The following is a 16,328-nucleotide window of genomic DNA, read 5'->3' on the forward strand; positions in this document are numbered from 1 at the left end:
ACTAGCTGATGCAGTGGAAATGGGAGAGACAGACCTGATGTTCTCGATTTTCTCTCAATGTTGTTTTTTTTTCGTGGGGTTTTGGAAGTTGGGTGATGGGAATGGGGGATTGTAAGCGGTGGTTATAGGAATTGGGGGATTAGGACTGGGCTGATGGGAATTGGGGATTGGAAGTGATGATGGGAATTGGGGATGGGAAGTTGGTTGATGGGAATTGGGATGGATTAGGACTGGGCTGATGGGAATTGGGGGGATTGGAAGTGGTGGTGATGGGAATAGGGGACTGAAAGTGGGGTGATGGGAATGGGGGACTGGAAGCGGTGATGATGGGAATTGGGGGATTGGAAGTTTGGTGATACGAATTGGGGTGGATTAGGACTGGGCTGATGGGAATGGGGGGACTGGAAGTGGTGGTGATGGGAATTTGGGGGGATTGGAAGTTGGGTGATACGAATTGGGGTGGATTAGGACTGGGCTGATGGTAATTGGGGGATTGGAAGTGGTGGTGATGGGAATTTAGGGGGATTGGAAGTCGGGTGATGGGAATTGGGGGATTGTAAGTGATGGTGATGGAAATTGGGGGATTAGGACTGGGCTGATGGGAACTGGGGGATTGGAAGTGGTGTGATGGGAAATGGGGATTGGAAGTGGTGATGATAGGAATTGGGGGGAATGGAAGTGGGGTGATGGGAATTGGGGATTGGAAGTGGTGGTGATGGGAATTGGGGAGGGATTGGAAGTGGGGTGATGGGAATTGGGGGCGATTGTAAGTGGGTTTGGGGAGGGATTGGAAGTGGGGTGATGGGAATTGGGGGCGATTGTAAGTGGGTTAATTGGAATTAGGGGATTGGAAGTGGTGGTGATGGGAAATGAGGGCGATAGGAAGTGGGGTGATGTGAAATTGGTGGATTGGAAGAGGGGTGATGGTAACTGGGAGGGGATTGGAAGTGGCGGTGATGGGAATTGGGGGCGATTGGAAGTGGGATGATGGGGATTGGGGGGTTGGAAGTGGGGTGATGGGAATTGGGGTCGATTGAAAGTGGGGTGATGGGAATTTGGGGCGATTGGAAGTGGGGTGATGGGAATTAGGGAGGGGATTGGAAGTGGTGGTGATGGGAATTGGGGAGGGGATTGGAAGTGGGGTGATGGGAACTGGGGAGGGCATTGGAAGTGGGGTGATGGGAAATTGGGGGGATTGGAAGTGGGGTGATGGGAACTGGGGAGGGGTTTGGAAGTGGCAGTGATGGGAATTGGGGGCGATTGGAAGTGGTGTGATGGGGATTGGGGGGTTGGAAGTGGGGTGATGGGAATTGGTGGTGATTGAAAGTGGGGTGATGGGAATTGGGGGAGATTGAAAGTGGGGTGATGGGAATTGGGGAGGGGATTGGAAGTGGTGGTGATGGGAATTGGGGAGGGGATTGGAAGTGGGATGATGGGAACTGGGAAGGGATTGGAAGTGGGGTGATGGGAATTGGGGGCGATTGGAAGCGGTGTGATGGGAATTGGGGGATTGGAAGTGGGGTGATGGGAATTGGGGATTGGAAGTGGGGTGATGGGAATTGGGGATTGGCAGTGGGGTGATGGGAATTGGGAGGGATTGGAAGTGGCGGTGATGGGAATTGGGGGTGATTGGAAGTGGGTTGATGGGAATTGGGGGGTTGGAAGTGGGGTGATGGGAATTGGGGGCCACTGGAAGTGGAGTGATGGAAATTGGGGACGACTGGAAGTGGGGTGATGGGAATTGAGGGGATTGGAAGTGGGGATGATGGGAATTGGGGCGATTGGAAGTGGGGATGATGGGAATTGGGGCGATTGGAAGTGGGGTGATGGGTATTGGGGAAGGGTTTGGAAGAGGGGTGATGGGAACTGGGAGGGGATTGGAAGTGGAGGTGATGGGAATTGGGGGCGATTGGAAGTGGGGTGATGGGAATTGGGGGATTGGAAGTGGGGTGATGGGAATTGGGGGATTGGAAGTGGGGTGATGTGAATTAGGGCGATTGGAAGTGGGGTGATGGGAACTGGGAGGGGATTGGAAGTGGCGGTGATGGGAATTGGGGGCGATTGGAAGTGGGGTGATGGGAATTGGGGAGATTGGAAGAGGGGTGATGGGAACTGGGAGGGGACTGGAAATGGCGATGATGGGAATCGGGGGCGATTGGGAGGGGGTGATGGGAATTGGGGGAATTTTAAGTGGGGTGATGGGAATTGGGGGAGATTGGAAGTGGGGTGATAGGAATTGGGGAGGGGATTGGAAGTGGTGGTAATGATAATTGGGGATTGGAAGTGGGGTGATGGGAACTGGGGAGGGGATTGGAAGTGGGGTGATGGGAACTGGGGAGGGGATTGGAAGTGGGGTGATGGGAATTGGGGGCGATTGGAAGTACGTGATGGGAATTGGGAGGGATTGGAAGTGGTGGTGATGGGAACTGGAGGGGATTGGGAGTGGGGTGATGGGAATTGTGGGACGGGGCTTTCTTTAGCGTCTTGCACATCCGATCGCTAAGGGTTGTTGAATGTTCCGTAACGCCTTAAATTACTTATCTATTTATTTATTTACTTATTTATTGATATATTTATTTTATTTTTTCTTATTTATTTTTTACAAAGCTGGGCTGTTAACATTACTTCTAAACCACCTCTTCTACGTGGGCTTAGTATCAGCGTAAATGGAGAGAATTATGGTACATTTATGAGTTGATGCCTAGCATTTTAATCTTATGCCGTCCCTCACGTTGTCGTTCAGTTCCAAAAGAAAAGTAAAATATGCGCCGAAGAAACTGTACAGACCCTACTGCATATAATCAAGGCCACCGAAAACAGAGCTATCTTTCGGTGATCTCGGTATAATGCTGTATGAGCCGCGGACCATGAAACTTTAACCAGGGCCCTGTGATGGCCTATACTATATCGTTGCCGGAAACACGAGTATGACTAATTTTAACCTTAAATAAAATAAAAACTACTGAGACTAGAGGGCTGCAGTTTGGTATGTTTGATGATTGGAGGTTGGATGATCAACATACCAATTTGCAGCCCTCTAGCCTCAGCAGTTTTTAAGATCTGAAGGCGGACAGAAAAAAGTGAGGACAGAAAAAAGTGAGGACAGAAAAAAGTGAGGACAGAATAAATTGCGGGCAGAATAAATTGCGGACGGACAGACAAAGCCGGCACAATAGTTTTCTTTTACAGAAAACTAAAACAACGTACACTGATATTTATTAGTGAAAACTCTTTCAATAACAATCCATTCCTTGTAATCATATTCATCCCCCTTTCAATGTACCAAAAGCGTAAATTTAATTACATAGGGGATAAATATCTCATCTTTATATAGAAGAATCGTTCACTTTCGAAACTCGACGTATATACTTGATTTATGATTCCGAAGTTTTGCAGCTCTACATGAAACATTCGTTCACTTATAAAGAATAAAATGCACATACGTTAATGTTAGTTTACGTCTAGAATATGAAAGATGCAGTCTTGATTTTAATTATGTTTCATATTTCCTCATTCATATCCGTTCGCATCCAATCTATATGTAAAATAATGTTGTTGGAAGTTAGTTAAATATTTACTCAACCAGTAAATTACTCTCTTATCTTCAAATAAGAAACGATATCACTAAGGGAGCGATGTCCATACTGTTGTGCAAATAATGCAACTTGAGTTTTCGCTTTCTTCTGTTCTTTCATTTTTGTGTGAGTTTAAATATTGAGAAAGGTTTTATCGTCTAATAATTCCTCTTTTTAAATTATAGCTTAATGACTGTTCGAGCATATGATATTCCTCTGTTCGAGCATATAATATTCCTCTTCAGGCATTTGCACTAAACCGGGTAATTGAAGAACCCGGTAAAGGAGACATATATATATATATATATATATATGTATATATATATGTATATACATATGTATATACATATATATATATATATATATATATATATATATATATACATATATATATATACATATGTATATATATATATATATATATATATATATATATATATATATATATATATTTGTGTGTGTTAGTATGCAATATTTCCTTTCCCAGGCACTAGCAATTTCCATATTTGTGTAAATCTTTGAAAAAAAAAACATAAAAATATAATTTGAAAAAAAAATAGATGATAAAGCGGACTATAATAATATATTTTGTCTGGAGCCAGTGAGCCTCTCAACATATATAATAAAAGAAACCTAGTACAACCAAAATGATTACTTAAGTCATAAGTCATTTATATGTACATCAGGAAAGTGTCGATTTCTAAATTCTCCAGTGAGTGTTTTTTTATTTTTATTTTTATGAAATTCTAGTTCTGCCTTCTTGAATGTAATTTTTTCTTATTTCTTAATTTCAAATTTTACCTTAGGGTATCATTTCTTGCAGTTCCTGACATTGGCATCTATTATTTGCGTATTCATAAATGTAAGTGTTCCGCATCTCAATAAAGTACGAAGATTGGCTTTTAGGAATATTAACGTGTTTCAACGCATAAGACGAAAATAATCATGGAGCAATTTTTCATGCAATATTGAACGCAGTGGAAAATGAGAGATGCCCTCAGTTCACAAATGAAACGTTACAGTAAAATTGTTTCCAATGGAAACGTTAAACAGAGTTGGTTCTTGTCTGCTCTTGTACCTAGTATTTTATTTTTATTTTATTTTTTTTTTCATTCCATTTCGTTACACAGTTTCATCAAGAAATTGTTCGCTAAAGGTGAATCACTTTCATAACTGTATGTAATATTGTCGAAAGCATATTTCGAGATGATATATGAGAAAGGATTAAAAGAAGTATGTTTCGCCCTTACAGCTATTTCGTTTCCTTCTCTCAATTTTTTTTTTTTTTTTTTTTTTTTTTTTTAGTAAGTGGGGCCTCTCCTTTCTGATTTTCCCTCTACCCCGTCTGAATTCTACCTAATGAACACCGTATTCTTTGGAAGCTTGAATTTCAAATCAATGGCCCCCGTTTGCTTGTTCCATATGAATAGGTTTCATCTTTTGAATAATAATAATAATAATAATAATAATAATAATAATAATAATTAAAAAGTCTGTGTTTATTTCAAGTATAGTAGTAGACTCTTTGGACAGGGAAGTAAAAAAAAGAAGAGAGTGCTTTTGTGTTAGGATTTTAAGAGGAAACAATGTTCGTGAAGTAAAGTGGCCACAGGGGTGCGAAGTATTTTTGTACCTTTAACCTTTAACCCCCGTGTATCCCTTGATCTTGACCTCATGCTCGATATTGGTCTTATTGGTGATGCATGCATGCCAGATATGAAATTTGTACATCGTATAGTACGAAAGTTATGGCTAAGGATAAATTCATGTTTTACCTTTGACCCCTGAGTATGACCTTGACTCTTGAAACCACCGCATTATCAAATTTCAGTCACTCATAGTCATAGATGATATGTGCGAAGCTTGACGTCTCTACCTCAAAGAGGTTAGAATTGTAGTGCGTGATGTGATTGGCTAATGTTTAAAAAAAATATACCTAATATAGCGAGACGGCGCGTGTTACGCTGCGCGGAGCAGGGGGCCAGTTGAAGGACCCCCTGTTTAAACGTGGCTGCAGGAGATGGGTGGATGTGTCATGTTTCCCCTACCCTCCCAATCCCTTACCTACCCCCTGGGGCAGGTTTGCAGGAGGAGGGTGGATGTGTCATGTCTCCCCTACCCTCCCGATCCCCTACCTACCCCGCCCCACCCAGGGCGGACAAACAGTTTTGGAAGAGGAGGGTGGATGTGTCATGTCTCCCCTACTGTCACCCGGGAGAGGACGAACAAGATCAGATCCACTCGGATTTTAATATTCTAGATTACTAGATGCTCAACATAGACATGCTCATGAAATAGACGAAATTTCAGCCACCAAGAAAAAGGCACATTCAAGATCATCCCAGCCATTGGCGATGCAGGAAATGAAGGCTTAATGTTTCTAAGATTTTAAGATTTATGAAATGTAAGATGAAAGACTTGGGCTAATCCTGAAAGAGGAGAAAAGAAGCTGAAGAAATTGGTGAAAGATTTTAAAAGTTATGAGGGAAAGTTGGCGTCTCATGCTGCCAGTTTAGAAATGCTTTTGGGGAAAAAATGCTTACGAAAAGCTATTCAAAGGAAATTTTTTGTTATTTGCTTTTTTTGCGTGTGTTTTTATGTCGTCGTTATCGTAATTAATTTCGTTTTTCTCAAACCTACCTATTCAGCATTCGAAATCAGCGTTCTTGTATAGATTTGGTTCACGTTGTCCATAATATGGATTCATTTTCCTGATTGCAGAGTCTAAAATGTTTACATGTATGAATCATTATCTTGCTGGTTGTGAAATTATTTAAAAACTCCATAATATAGATTTATTTTTGTCTGTGAAGCCTAAAATATTTACCTCTATGAAAAATCGCCTTGTTGGTTGTGAAATTATTTCAGAACTACATAATATGGATTTATTTTTCGGTGTTCGGAGTCTAAAATATTTGCCTCTATGACAAATTACCTTGTTGGTCGTGATAGAATTCAACATGACTGTGTAATGAATGATTAAAACCAACACTTATCCATCCGGATAGCAGCTTCAATCAAGACAACTGTTCACATAAATTACTCTTGAATTGCGTGCTGTAATTCAGCCGTAATTATAACGGATGTCCCTGTCATCATCGACTTTGATGAAAAAGAAACACGCAGACAATAAAGAGTGTTTTAAAGAGTTGATGTAGAAGTTTTCCTTACTCATGTTAAAGTGCATATTGTCTAGGTGCATTTATGAAGGAATATTTGTACATTTATAAAGTAATATATAGGAGGCCTATGTAATATTTAGGAGGCCTATGTTAATGGAACACAGGAAAGGCAACGTTCACATGACAGCCGGTCTCGTTCTTCGTCAGAACCAGGCGAAACTCAAAGGCACAAAAAAAACTTTGTTTATGCTGAAAGGATATTTGCATGGTACAGACTCACGAGTATGGCAGATGTTTTTCTGGTCGCTTTGCTTTTGCCCTTTAAACATTTGATGAGCTTCAAAATATTCGTGAACCTGAATTAGTGACTAAAGTTCACCTAAGACTTAAAAGCTTACTAAATATTATTCATAGAAATACGCATGATTCGTGAAGCAAAGCTGCACCATTTTTATTGCTAGTTCACATGTTTAGTAGAATTTTCACTCCCTGCATAAAATTTATGAATTATTGTGCTATTTAAAAAAAGATAATTTTTATTTATTATATTTTCTTAATTGTCCATTGACTCTAGATACATATGATGTAGTAAAAAAAATTTCTAGGTCATCTTAGAATTACACAGCAGAAATGGTTGAATATTTAACCATTTCGTTCTTTTCTTTTAATCTTGTTTATAAACATAATCAAGATAAACAAATATGATTATTCACATTTTTTCATTAATATAGAAAATGCTTTTTTCTTTCCTATGGCAATACTCCTACAATATATTTTTTTGGCGACACATGTATTGACTAATGATTTCGTTCTTTCTTTGAATATATATTTTTTTAAGCATGACTGAATAAAGAACCATTACTCCACTTGTTCGTTATTATAGACCAATAACAAGATTATTTATTGGATGTGGTCCCAAGCAAGTAATACCCGTTACAACATTCATTTATTGTCAACACATTTCTATTGTCCCTTTTCTCTTTTTCTCTCTTTATTTCAGCCAGTTTTCTTTTATACGACTCTCAGTGTTTTATATTGCGGAGAATAAATCCTCAACAGCAGGTGGTTCCGCGTTCATGGTTCCCGCTGGAACATGATTGTTCCGCTTCTGTTTCCATAGACGGATGTAGACGGGTAAGCTTTGCCGCTCTGCTTTCGTGTCGAGGTCTATACTGTTTTTTTTTTTTTTTTTTGTGAATTCCAGAGCTCAGGTGAAATGACTCGGTTTTTGTTTTGTCGTACGAATTCCAGAGCTTAGGTGAAATGACTGAACCTTCTTTTTTTTGTCGTACGAATTCCAGAGCTCAGGTGGAATGACTGAACCTTTTTCTTTGTCGCACGAATTCCAGAGCTCAGGTGGAATGACTTAACTTTTTTTGTCGCACGAATTCCAAAGCTCAGGTGGAATGACTTAACTTTTTTTGTCGCACGAATTCCAAAGCTCAGGTGGAATGACTTAACTTTTTGTCGCACAATTCCAAAGCTCAGGTGGAATGACTTAACTTTTTTTGTCGCACGAATTCCAAAGCTCAGGTGGAATGACTTAACTTTTTTTGTCGCACGAATTCCAGAGCTCAGGTGGAATGACTTAACTTTTTTTGTCGCACGAATTCCAAAGCTCAGGTGGAATGACTGATTTTTTTTTTTTGTCGCACGAATTCTAGAGCTCAGGTAGAATGACTGAACTTTTTTTTTGTGTCGCACGAATTCCAGAGCTCAGGTGGAATGACTGAACTTTTTTTTTGTGTCGCACGAATTCCAGAGCTCAGGTGGAATGACTGAACTTTTTTTTTGTCACTTTTGAATTCCAGAGCTCAGGTGGAATGACTGAACTTTTTTTTTTTTTGTCGCACGAATTCCAGAGCTCAGGTGAAATGACTGAACTTTTTTTATTTGTCGCACGAATTCCAGAGCTCAGGTGGAATGACTGAACTTTTTTTTTTTTGTCGCACGAATTCCAGAGCTCAGGTGAAATGACTGAACTTTTTTTTTGTCGCACGAATTCCAGAGCTCAGGTGGAATGACTGAACTTTTTTTTTTGTCGCACGAATTCCAGAGCTCAGGTGGAATGACTGAACTTTTTTTTTTTTTTTGTCGTGCGAATGCTAGAGCTCAATCATGCTTTGGCTCTTTGTGGAGACAAACGTATACGTAAATTTCAGTAAGTCTTCGTTTGTCTTCAGTGTAAAGGCTGATGGAGTGGTTGCTATTGCTAACGTACCCATTCTGTTAATAATGACGGTAATGTAAGAGATGGTCGAGATGGTAAGTCCGATTCATAGATAATGATAAGTGCCGTTTCGTGGGTTGGGTCACTTATCTCTATGAATCGGACTTACGATCTCGACCACGTCTTATATTACCGTCATTATTAACGGCACAGGTACGTTAGCGAAAGTAATCGCTCCATCGGCCACTGCGCTGAGAACAAAATGAGGCCTTACTGAAATTTATGTAGAAGTTTGTCTCCACAAAGAACCAAAGCGCTGTTGAGCCATTTTACCTGAGCTCTGGATTCGTGCGAACAAAAAATTTTTTGAGTCATTCACCTGAACTCTGGAATTCGTGCAAAAAAAAAAAAGCTGAGTCATTTCACCTGAGCTCTGGAATTCGTGCTATAAAAAAAACGTTCTGCCATTTCACCTGGGCTCAAGAATTCGTGCGGCAAAAAAAAGGTGAGTCATTTCACCTGGGCTCTGGAATTCGTGCGATAAAAATAAAACGTTGTGCCATTTCACCTGGATTCTGGAATTCGAGCGACAAAAAAAGTTGAGTCATTTCACCTGATCTCTGGAATTCGAAAGGAAAAAAAAATACGGTATATTATTCCACCTGAGCTCTGGAATTCGTGAGGCAACAAAAAAATATACATATATATGTTTGAGTCGTAACACTGTTGAGACATTCCACCTGGACTCTGGAATTCGTGAGACAAAAAGAAAAAATAAATAAATAAACACGGGTGAGTCATTTCACCTGAGCTCTGGAATTCGTGCGACCAAAAAAAAAAAAAAAAAAAAGGGGGTATAGGTTTCGACGCGAAAGCAGGGATCCGATGGGTATCCTTCTCTGTTTGTCTGTGGAAACAGAAGCGGAACGATCATGTTCCAACGGGAACCATGAACGCGGAACCATCTGCAGTTGAGGATTTATTCCCCGCGATATAAAACATCGAGAGTCGTATCAAAGACAAACTGGCGGAAAAAGAGAGAAAAAGAGAAAAAGAACAATAAAGATGTGTTGACAATAAAAGAACTTTTGCAGCAGGTATTACTTGCCAGAAACCAGTCAATAAATAATAGTTATTGGTATTTTCTCTGTTAATGAACAAGTGTGAATAACTGCTCTTATTTTACTTATGCTTAAAAATAATATTCTAAGAAAGATCAAAATGATTAGTCAAAAAATGTGTCGCCAGAAAAATAAATGTAGAGGAATCCCTTCATTCTGCATTCTCGTATAGAGTTCTGTAATAAAAAAGGCTGCCCCGGGCTGGACGATAACAAGCTTATGAGTAATGATTATGGCGCATAGACTGCCGTTGTTACACACATTAAAAATAAATATTGGTGCACAATTTCCCATTACAGAGAGGTTATATGGTTCTTATCAGTACATCTCAAAATACCCGACTTTTATGGGTCCTTTTATCCTACATTATTATTATTATTATTATTATTATTATTATTATTATTATTATTATTATTATTATTATTATTATTCAGCGTGAGGTCACGTTACTATATAAAGGACTTGAGAATTTCCATTTCTATTATTTGCTAAGTGTCACCATTACATTTTGCTGAAGTCTGCTCAGCAGATTATGCCTTTTTGACTTGCTTACAAATCTTTGAATATTACACATACACACACACACACACACACACACACACACACACATATATATATATATATATATATATATATATATATATATATATATATTTATATATATAAATTATATATATATATACGTATATATATATGTATATATATATATATATATATATATATATATATATATATATATATATATATATATACATATATATAGATGCATACACACTTTTATATATATATATATATATGTGTGTGTGTCTACAAGTATGTGCGCGTGTTTCCTCTTTTAAAAATCCATTTGCTGCGTACATCAAGAGGTATCCTTTTCCCTTTGAATGAAAAAACCGAGTGGTTACTTTCATAGTACATGCTAACGTCAGATTTATTCATTAACCTAAAAAGGACACGTTTCTGCTTCGGCCTGCTGCCCTACTAATTCTTTAAAGGCACAGCGCAGTTTGATGTTGTACTTTATATTCCCTGATTTTCCTGGCCATTTCAACCTGCGAGAGAGAGAGAGAGAGAGAGAGAGAGTTAAAGAGGCTGGCTGGCTGTATCAGCTATGTCTGCCTTCACTTTCGTAAACTACAGAAACATATGAAACATGAGAGAGAGAGAGAGAGAGAGAGAGAGAGAGAAGAGAGAGAGAGCTAAAAGGCTGGCTGTATCAGCTATGTCTGCCTTCACTTTCGTAAACTACAGAAACATATGAGAGAGAGAGAGAGAGAGAGAGAGAGAGAGAGAGAGAGAGAGAGAGAGAGAGAGCAGTTAAAAGGCTGGCTGTATCAGCTATGTCTGCCTTCACTTTCGTAAACTACAGAAACATATGAAAGCTAGAGAGAGAGAGAGAGAGAGAGAGAGAGAGAGAGAGAGAGAGAGAGAGATTTAGCTTTCTTAATATACAAAAACATACGAAATCTACAGAGAGAGAGAGAGAGAGAGAGAGAGAGAGAGAGAGAGAGAGAGAGAGCTTTCTTAAACTACAAAAGCATGCGAAAGCTACAGAGAGAGAGAGAGAGAGCTTTCTTAATCTACAAAAACATACGAAAGCTTCAGAGAGAGAGAGAGAGAGAGAGAGAGAGAGAGATCTTTCTCAATTTACAAAAGCATACGAAAGCTACAGAGAGAGAGAGAGAGAGAGAGAGAGAGAGAGAGAGAGAGAGAGAGAGCCTTCACTCCTACTTCATCTAACACGCATAAACCTAAAATAGTGTTGGGATGCGGATGTACTGTATATCCTACTCTCTCTCTCTCTCTCCTGCGCACACACACAAGATAAAATCAAAAGGGCCTTTTGATCACATACGAAATGTGAGCCTAAAGTATCTGTTTTTCTTATCATACGGACCTCTGTGGCTGTAATTGTAAAAGAGAGAGAGAGAGAGAGAGAGAGAGAGAGAGAGAGAGAGAGAGAGAGATCTTTCTTAATCTACAAAAGCATACGAGATCTACAGAGAGAGAGAGAGAGAGAGAGAGAGAGAGCTTTCTTAAACTACAAAAGCATACGAAAGCTACAGAGAGAGAGAGAGAGAGAGAGAGAGAGAGAGAGAGAGAGAGAGAGAGAGAGAGAGAGAGCTTTCTTAATCTACAAAACATACGAAAACTACAGAGAGAGAGAGAGAGAGAGAGAGAGAGAGAGAGAGAGAGAGAGAGAGAGAGAGACCCTTCACTCCTACTTCATCTAACACGCATAAACCTAAAATAGTGTTGGGATGCGGATGTACTGTATATCCTACTGCGTAATTGGGCTTACTTCACATTTGAAAATGGACGATGGAGAGAGCTGGAATTTTCTCTCTGTTTGCGTTCCTGACTAATTAAAGTCCCGACTTTGTCGAAGTAAGTGATATGCCATTCTAATTTCAGGGTAAATTTATTCTTATGGCGAGAGACTATTCGGGTGTTTTTCGACTCATATTACGCATCTCTACTTTTAGTGATAAGGAAAAGAAAGGGGGTAGTGTTTTTTTTTTTTATGTAATTTTCTGAATTCATACTTTGGAGTCTGACAGGGTGTTTTCATTGTTTTTTTTTTTATTTTCGTAATCCATACTTTGGAGTCTGACAGATTTTGTTTTCATAGTTTTTGTTTTATTTTATTTTCGTTATTCATACTGTGGAGTCTGACAGATTTTGTTTTCATAGTTTTTTTTTTAATTTCCGTAATTCATACTATGGAGTCGGACAGATTGTTGTTTTCATTTTTTTATTTAATTTTCTGAATTCATACTATGGAGTCGGACAGATTGTTGTTTTCATTTTTTTATTTAATTTTCTGAATTCATACTATGGAGTCGGACAGATTGTTGTTTTCATTTTTTTATTTAATTTTCTGAATTCATACTATGGAGTCGGACAGATTGTTGTTTTCATTTTTTTTCCTGAATTCATACTTTGGAGTCTGACAGCTTAGTTTCTTTGTGGTACCAAAGTCATGTTTTTTCCTTTATAACTTTCATTTGGATTTTTTTTTTATTTTTTTTTTTTTAGAGAACTCTAATCTTATTACTGATCCACTTTTGCCTCACCGAGATATAACATTTTAACTTGTCGTATATTGTATTTTTTTTTCAGTTATCATCTCACACAAGACATGTTACAGTTACAAATATTATTTTTTCTCAGTATCATGAGTAAAATTTCGATTTTTGGCTTACAAGTTTCTTTGTCTGTTGTTGCTTGTAATTATAATAAACCCAGTGTTGTTAGTTTGATAACAGAATATTAATTAAATTTTCCTGTGTTATAAACTTTCCGTAGTAAGATGTGGCATTTGTTCCAATATTATTCGAAGAATTGATTTCAAATAAATTTTCTTTATATGTTTTTGCTTTCTGAGTTACACGTGAAAGCCTATAGCGTTTCTCATTTATTTTTGTTTTCCATTTAATATTCATCGCTCTCTCTCTCTCTCTCTCTCTCTCTCTCTCTCTCTCTCTCTCTCTCTCTCCTGCGCACACACACAAGATAAAATCAAAAGGGCCTTTTGATCACATACGAAATGTGAGCCTAAAGTATCTGTTTTTCTTATCATACGGACCTCTGTGGCTGTAATTGTAAAAGAGAGAGAGAGAGAGAGAGAGAGAGAGAGAGAGAGAGAGAGAGAGAGAGAGAGAGAGAGAGAGGGTGGGTGGTCGCGGGGGGAGAATGAGGTCTTACTTTCATGAAAGATAGGAGGTTGAGGGGTAACTAGGGAGAGAAAACAGATCCATGAATCTTTAACCACGGCCCGGTGGTGGCCTGTCCTATATCGTTGCCAGATGCACGATTATGGCTAACTTTAACCTTAAATAAAATAAAAAACTCCTGAGGCTAGAGGGCTGCAATCCGGTATGTTTTGTGATTGGAATGTGGATGATCAACATACCAATTTGCAGCCCTCTAGCCTTAGTAGTTTTTAAGATCTGAGGGCGGACAGAAAAAGTGCAGATGGACAGACAAAGCCGGCACAATAGTTTTCTTTTACAGAAAACTAAAAAAGGAAATCTTCATCACGGTCCTCAAGTTTTTTTTTATTCTGTTCATTGACAGATTCGAAGTTTTGCCAAATAATTAATCATCTGCTATACAATATTTTAATAAAGAAATATATATATATATATATATATATATATATATATATATATATATATATATATATATATATATATATATATATATATATATATATATATTTATATGTATGTATGCATATATATATTCGTATATTATATATATGTATATATACAGTATATATGTATGTAAATATATATATATATGAAATTTTTATCACACCGTGATTTATATACAATCATGAAGCTACAAATGTCGCAATATCAAATTCACGCTACCTCAGGAATATCTCCGATGGAGAATTATCACCGAAGGGAATTTATATAAGTGATAAATGGATTGGTACCGCCGGCGGCACAAAATCCATTTATCACTTGTATAAATTCCTTCGATGATAATTCTCCATCGGAGATATTCCTGAGGTAGCGTGAATTTGATATTAACTTATTACATTCACAACTTCATGATTATATATATATATATATATATATATATATATATATATATATATATATATATATATATATATATATATATATATATATATATATATAACAGTGATTCTCTGTTGTTGTAGGTGTCGTCTTACTTGTTGTTATTGTTGAATTTCTTGTAGGTGTTTTTGAGGCTATTTTGTTATTTTCATGTTGTTAAGGTCGACGCTGTTGGCGACGATGGATATATTCAGTTTGATGGCGAGAATGCTAATTAAGGCTCACTACTGATGATGCATTAAAATTCTATAGTATACGATAACCTAAATCAACAGTTTATTTATTTTCTAAATATATAATACCTTGTTTGGAAGTTACTGAACACTGTACTCAAGTTATGCTTGCAGTAAGGGTTACTCATTAGTCCTTTGAAATCCTAAGTTGAGGTAATAATGACTTTGGCCTCCCGGCATAAATATCCTAGAAACACTCACAAACTATATATATATATATATATATATATATATATATATATATATATATATATATATATATATATATATATATATATGTGTGTGTGTGTGTGTGTGTGTGTGTGTGTGTGTGTGTGTGTGTGTGCGTGTGTGCGTATACGTATATATACATACATACATACATACATACATACATACATATATATATATATATATATATATATATATAGAGAGAGAGAGAGAGAGAGAGAGAGAGAGAGAGAGAGAGAGAGAGAGAGAGAGAGAGAGCAGCTACGCAGAAAAGAACAGAATATCCAATGTTAGTAATTAGTAAGGAAGGGAAGGACGCATTATTTACGATAAAATAATTAATCATCACAGTTTTTTGCTCTATAGCAACAAACAAGATTAACATCGCCTTCAGTATCTCTCATGCCTTTTAAAAACGAAATATTCTAAAAGTGTCTTTTATAATGACGGAAGACATGGCGCCATTATTTACTATAAATTCATGTCTTGTGTCAAAAACCTAATTTATTTACCATCCTTAGGTTCCCTTTTCCAGCTTTCCACTATACAACTCCAATAACGAGACTCCCGATCATCCGCATTAAGAGAAAAAAGAAAATTCTAACAACAGGAATGATAATGGAGTCGTTAGTTAAAGATAATGAAGTTGGCTCTCCGTGACCTTTCCTCTTCAACTTCAACATCACAAAAGAGCAAAGGGCATTTGTGACGAGGCTACCTTTCTCTCCTTATTTTCTTCCTTCTTTCTTTCCTTCTTTCCTTCCTCCCATTCTTTCTTTTTTCCTTCCTTCTTTCTTTCCTTCCTTTCTTCTTTCCTCCCTTCCTTCCTTTCTTCCTTCTCACTTTCATTCCTTCCTTCTTTCTGCCTTTCATTCGTACCTTCCTTCCTTTCCTTCATTTCTTCCTAATTGCTTCTTTCTTCCACCGTTCCTCTTTTCCTTCGCTCGGTAAAAGAGAATGATGAAAAATGAGAGAAAGAAAAGGGACTTCCAATTGCTCCATTATTCCTAAAGTATGGATGACGATCACGCAACCGCTCTCACACACACACATACACACACAAACCTTCCCCCATTGCAGGCGAGCGTTATCCGAGCGTTATTCAGCCGTTATTCATCCGTAATAGACATCGCCTGTCCAACAGAGTGCTCTAATTAACCTCCGGCGATTCTCGGAAACCTCGAAGAGGTAAGAGGAACAAATGCTATGAGGAAAAATATTTTACCACAAAAAATATAACCTATCCTACTTTCATAACTCTTACCACTGGATATTCTTTGTTTTTCTTTGTCCATGCTAATT

At 37.9% G+C, this 16,328-nt stretch overlaps 1 protein-coding gene across 1 annotated transcript; it reads right to left on the reverse strand.

Moving 5' to 3' along the window:
- Positions 1 to 829: 829 nt before the first annotated feature.
- On the reverse strand, positions 830 to 2,869 carry LOC136847961 (uncharacterized). The gene is made up of 2 exons (XM_067119981.1): positions 2,793 to 2,869; positions 830 to 2,426 (listed from the first exon to the last, which is right to left on the reverse strand). Exons 1-2 carry the CDS (start codon positions 2,867 to 2,869, stop codon positions 830 to 832), a joined length of 1,674 nt encoding a protein of 557 aa, XP_066976082.1.
- Between the last annotated feature and the right edge of the window lie 13,459 nt (positions 2,870 to 16,328).

Source organism: Macrobrachium rosenbergii, chromosome 18 (assembly GCF_040412425.1).
Source record: "Macrobrachium rosenbergii isolate ZJJX-2024 chromosome 18, ASM4041242v1, whole genome shotgun sequence".
NCBI lineage: Eukaryota > Metazoa > Arthropoda > Malacostraca > Decapoda > Palaemonidae > Macrobrachium > Macrobrachium rosenbergii.

Excerpts from the sequence above, each read along its gene's own strand:
- LOC136847961 (XM_067119981.1), bottom strand. The coding sequence starts at position 2,869 with ATGGTCCGCGGCTCATACAGCATTATACCGAGATCACCGAAAGATAGC. Across the intron at positions 2,427-2,792 it reads GGTGGCCTTGATTATATGCA|TTCCCATCACCACCACTTCC; the intron begins GTAGGGTCTGTA and ends AATCCCCTCCAG.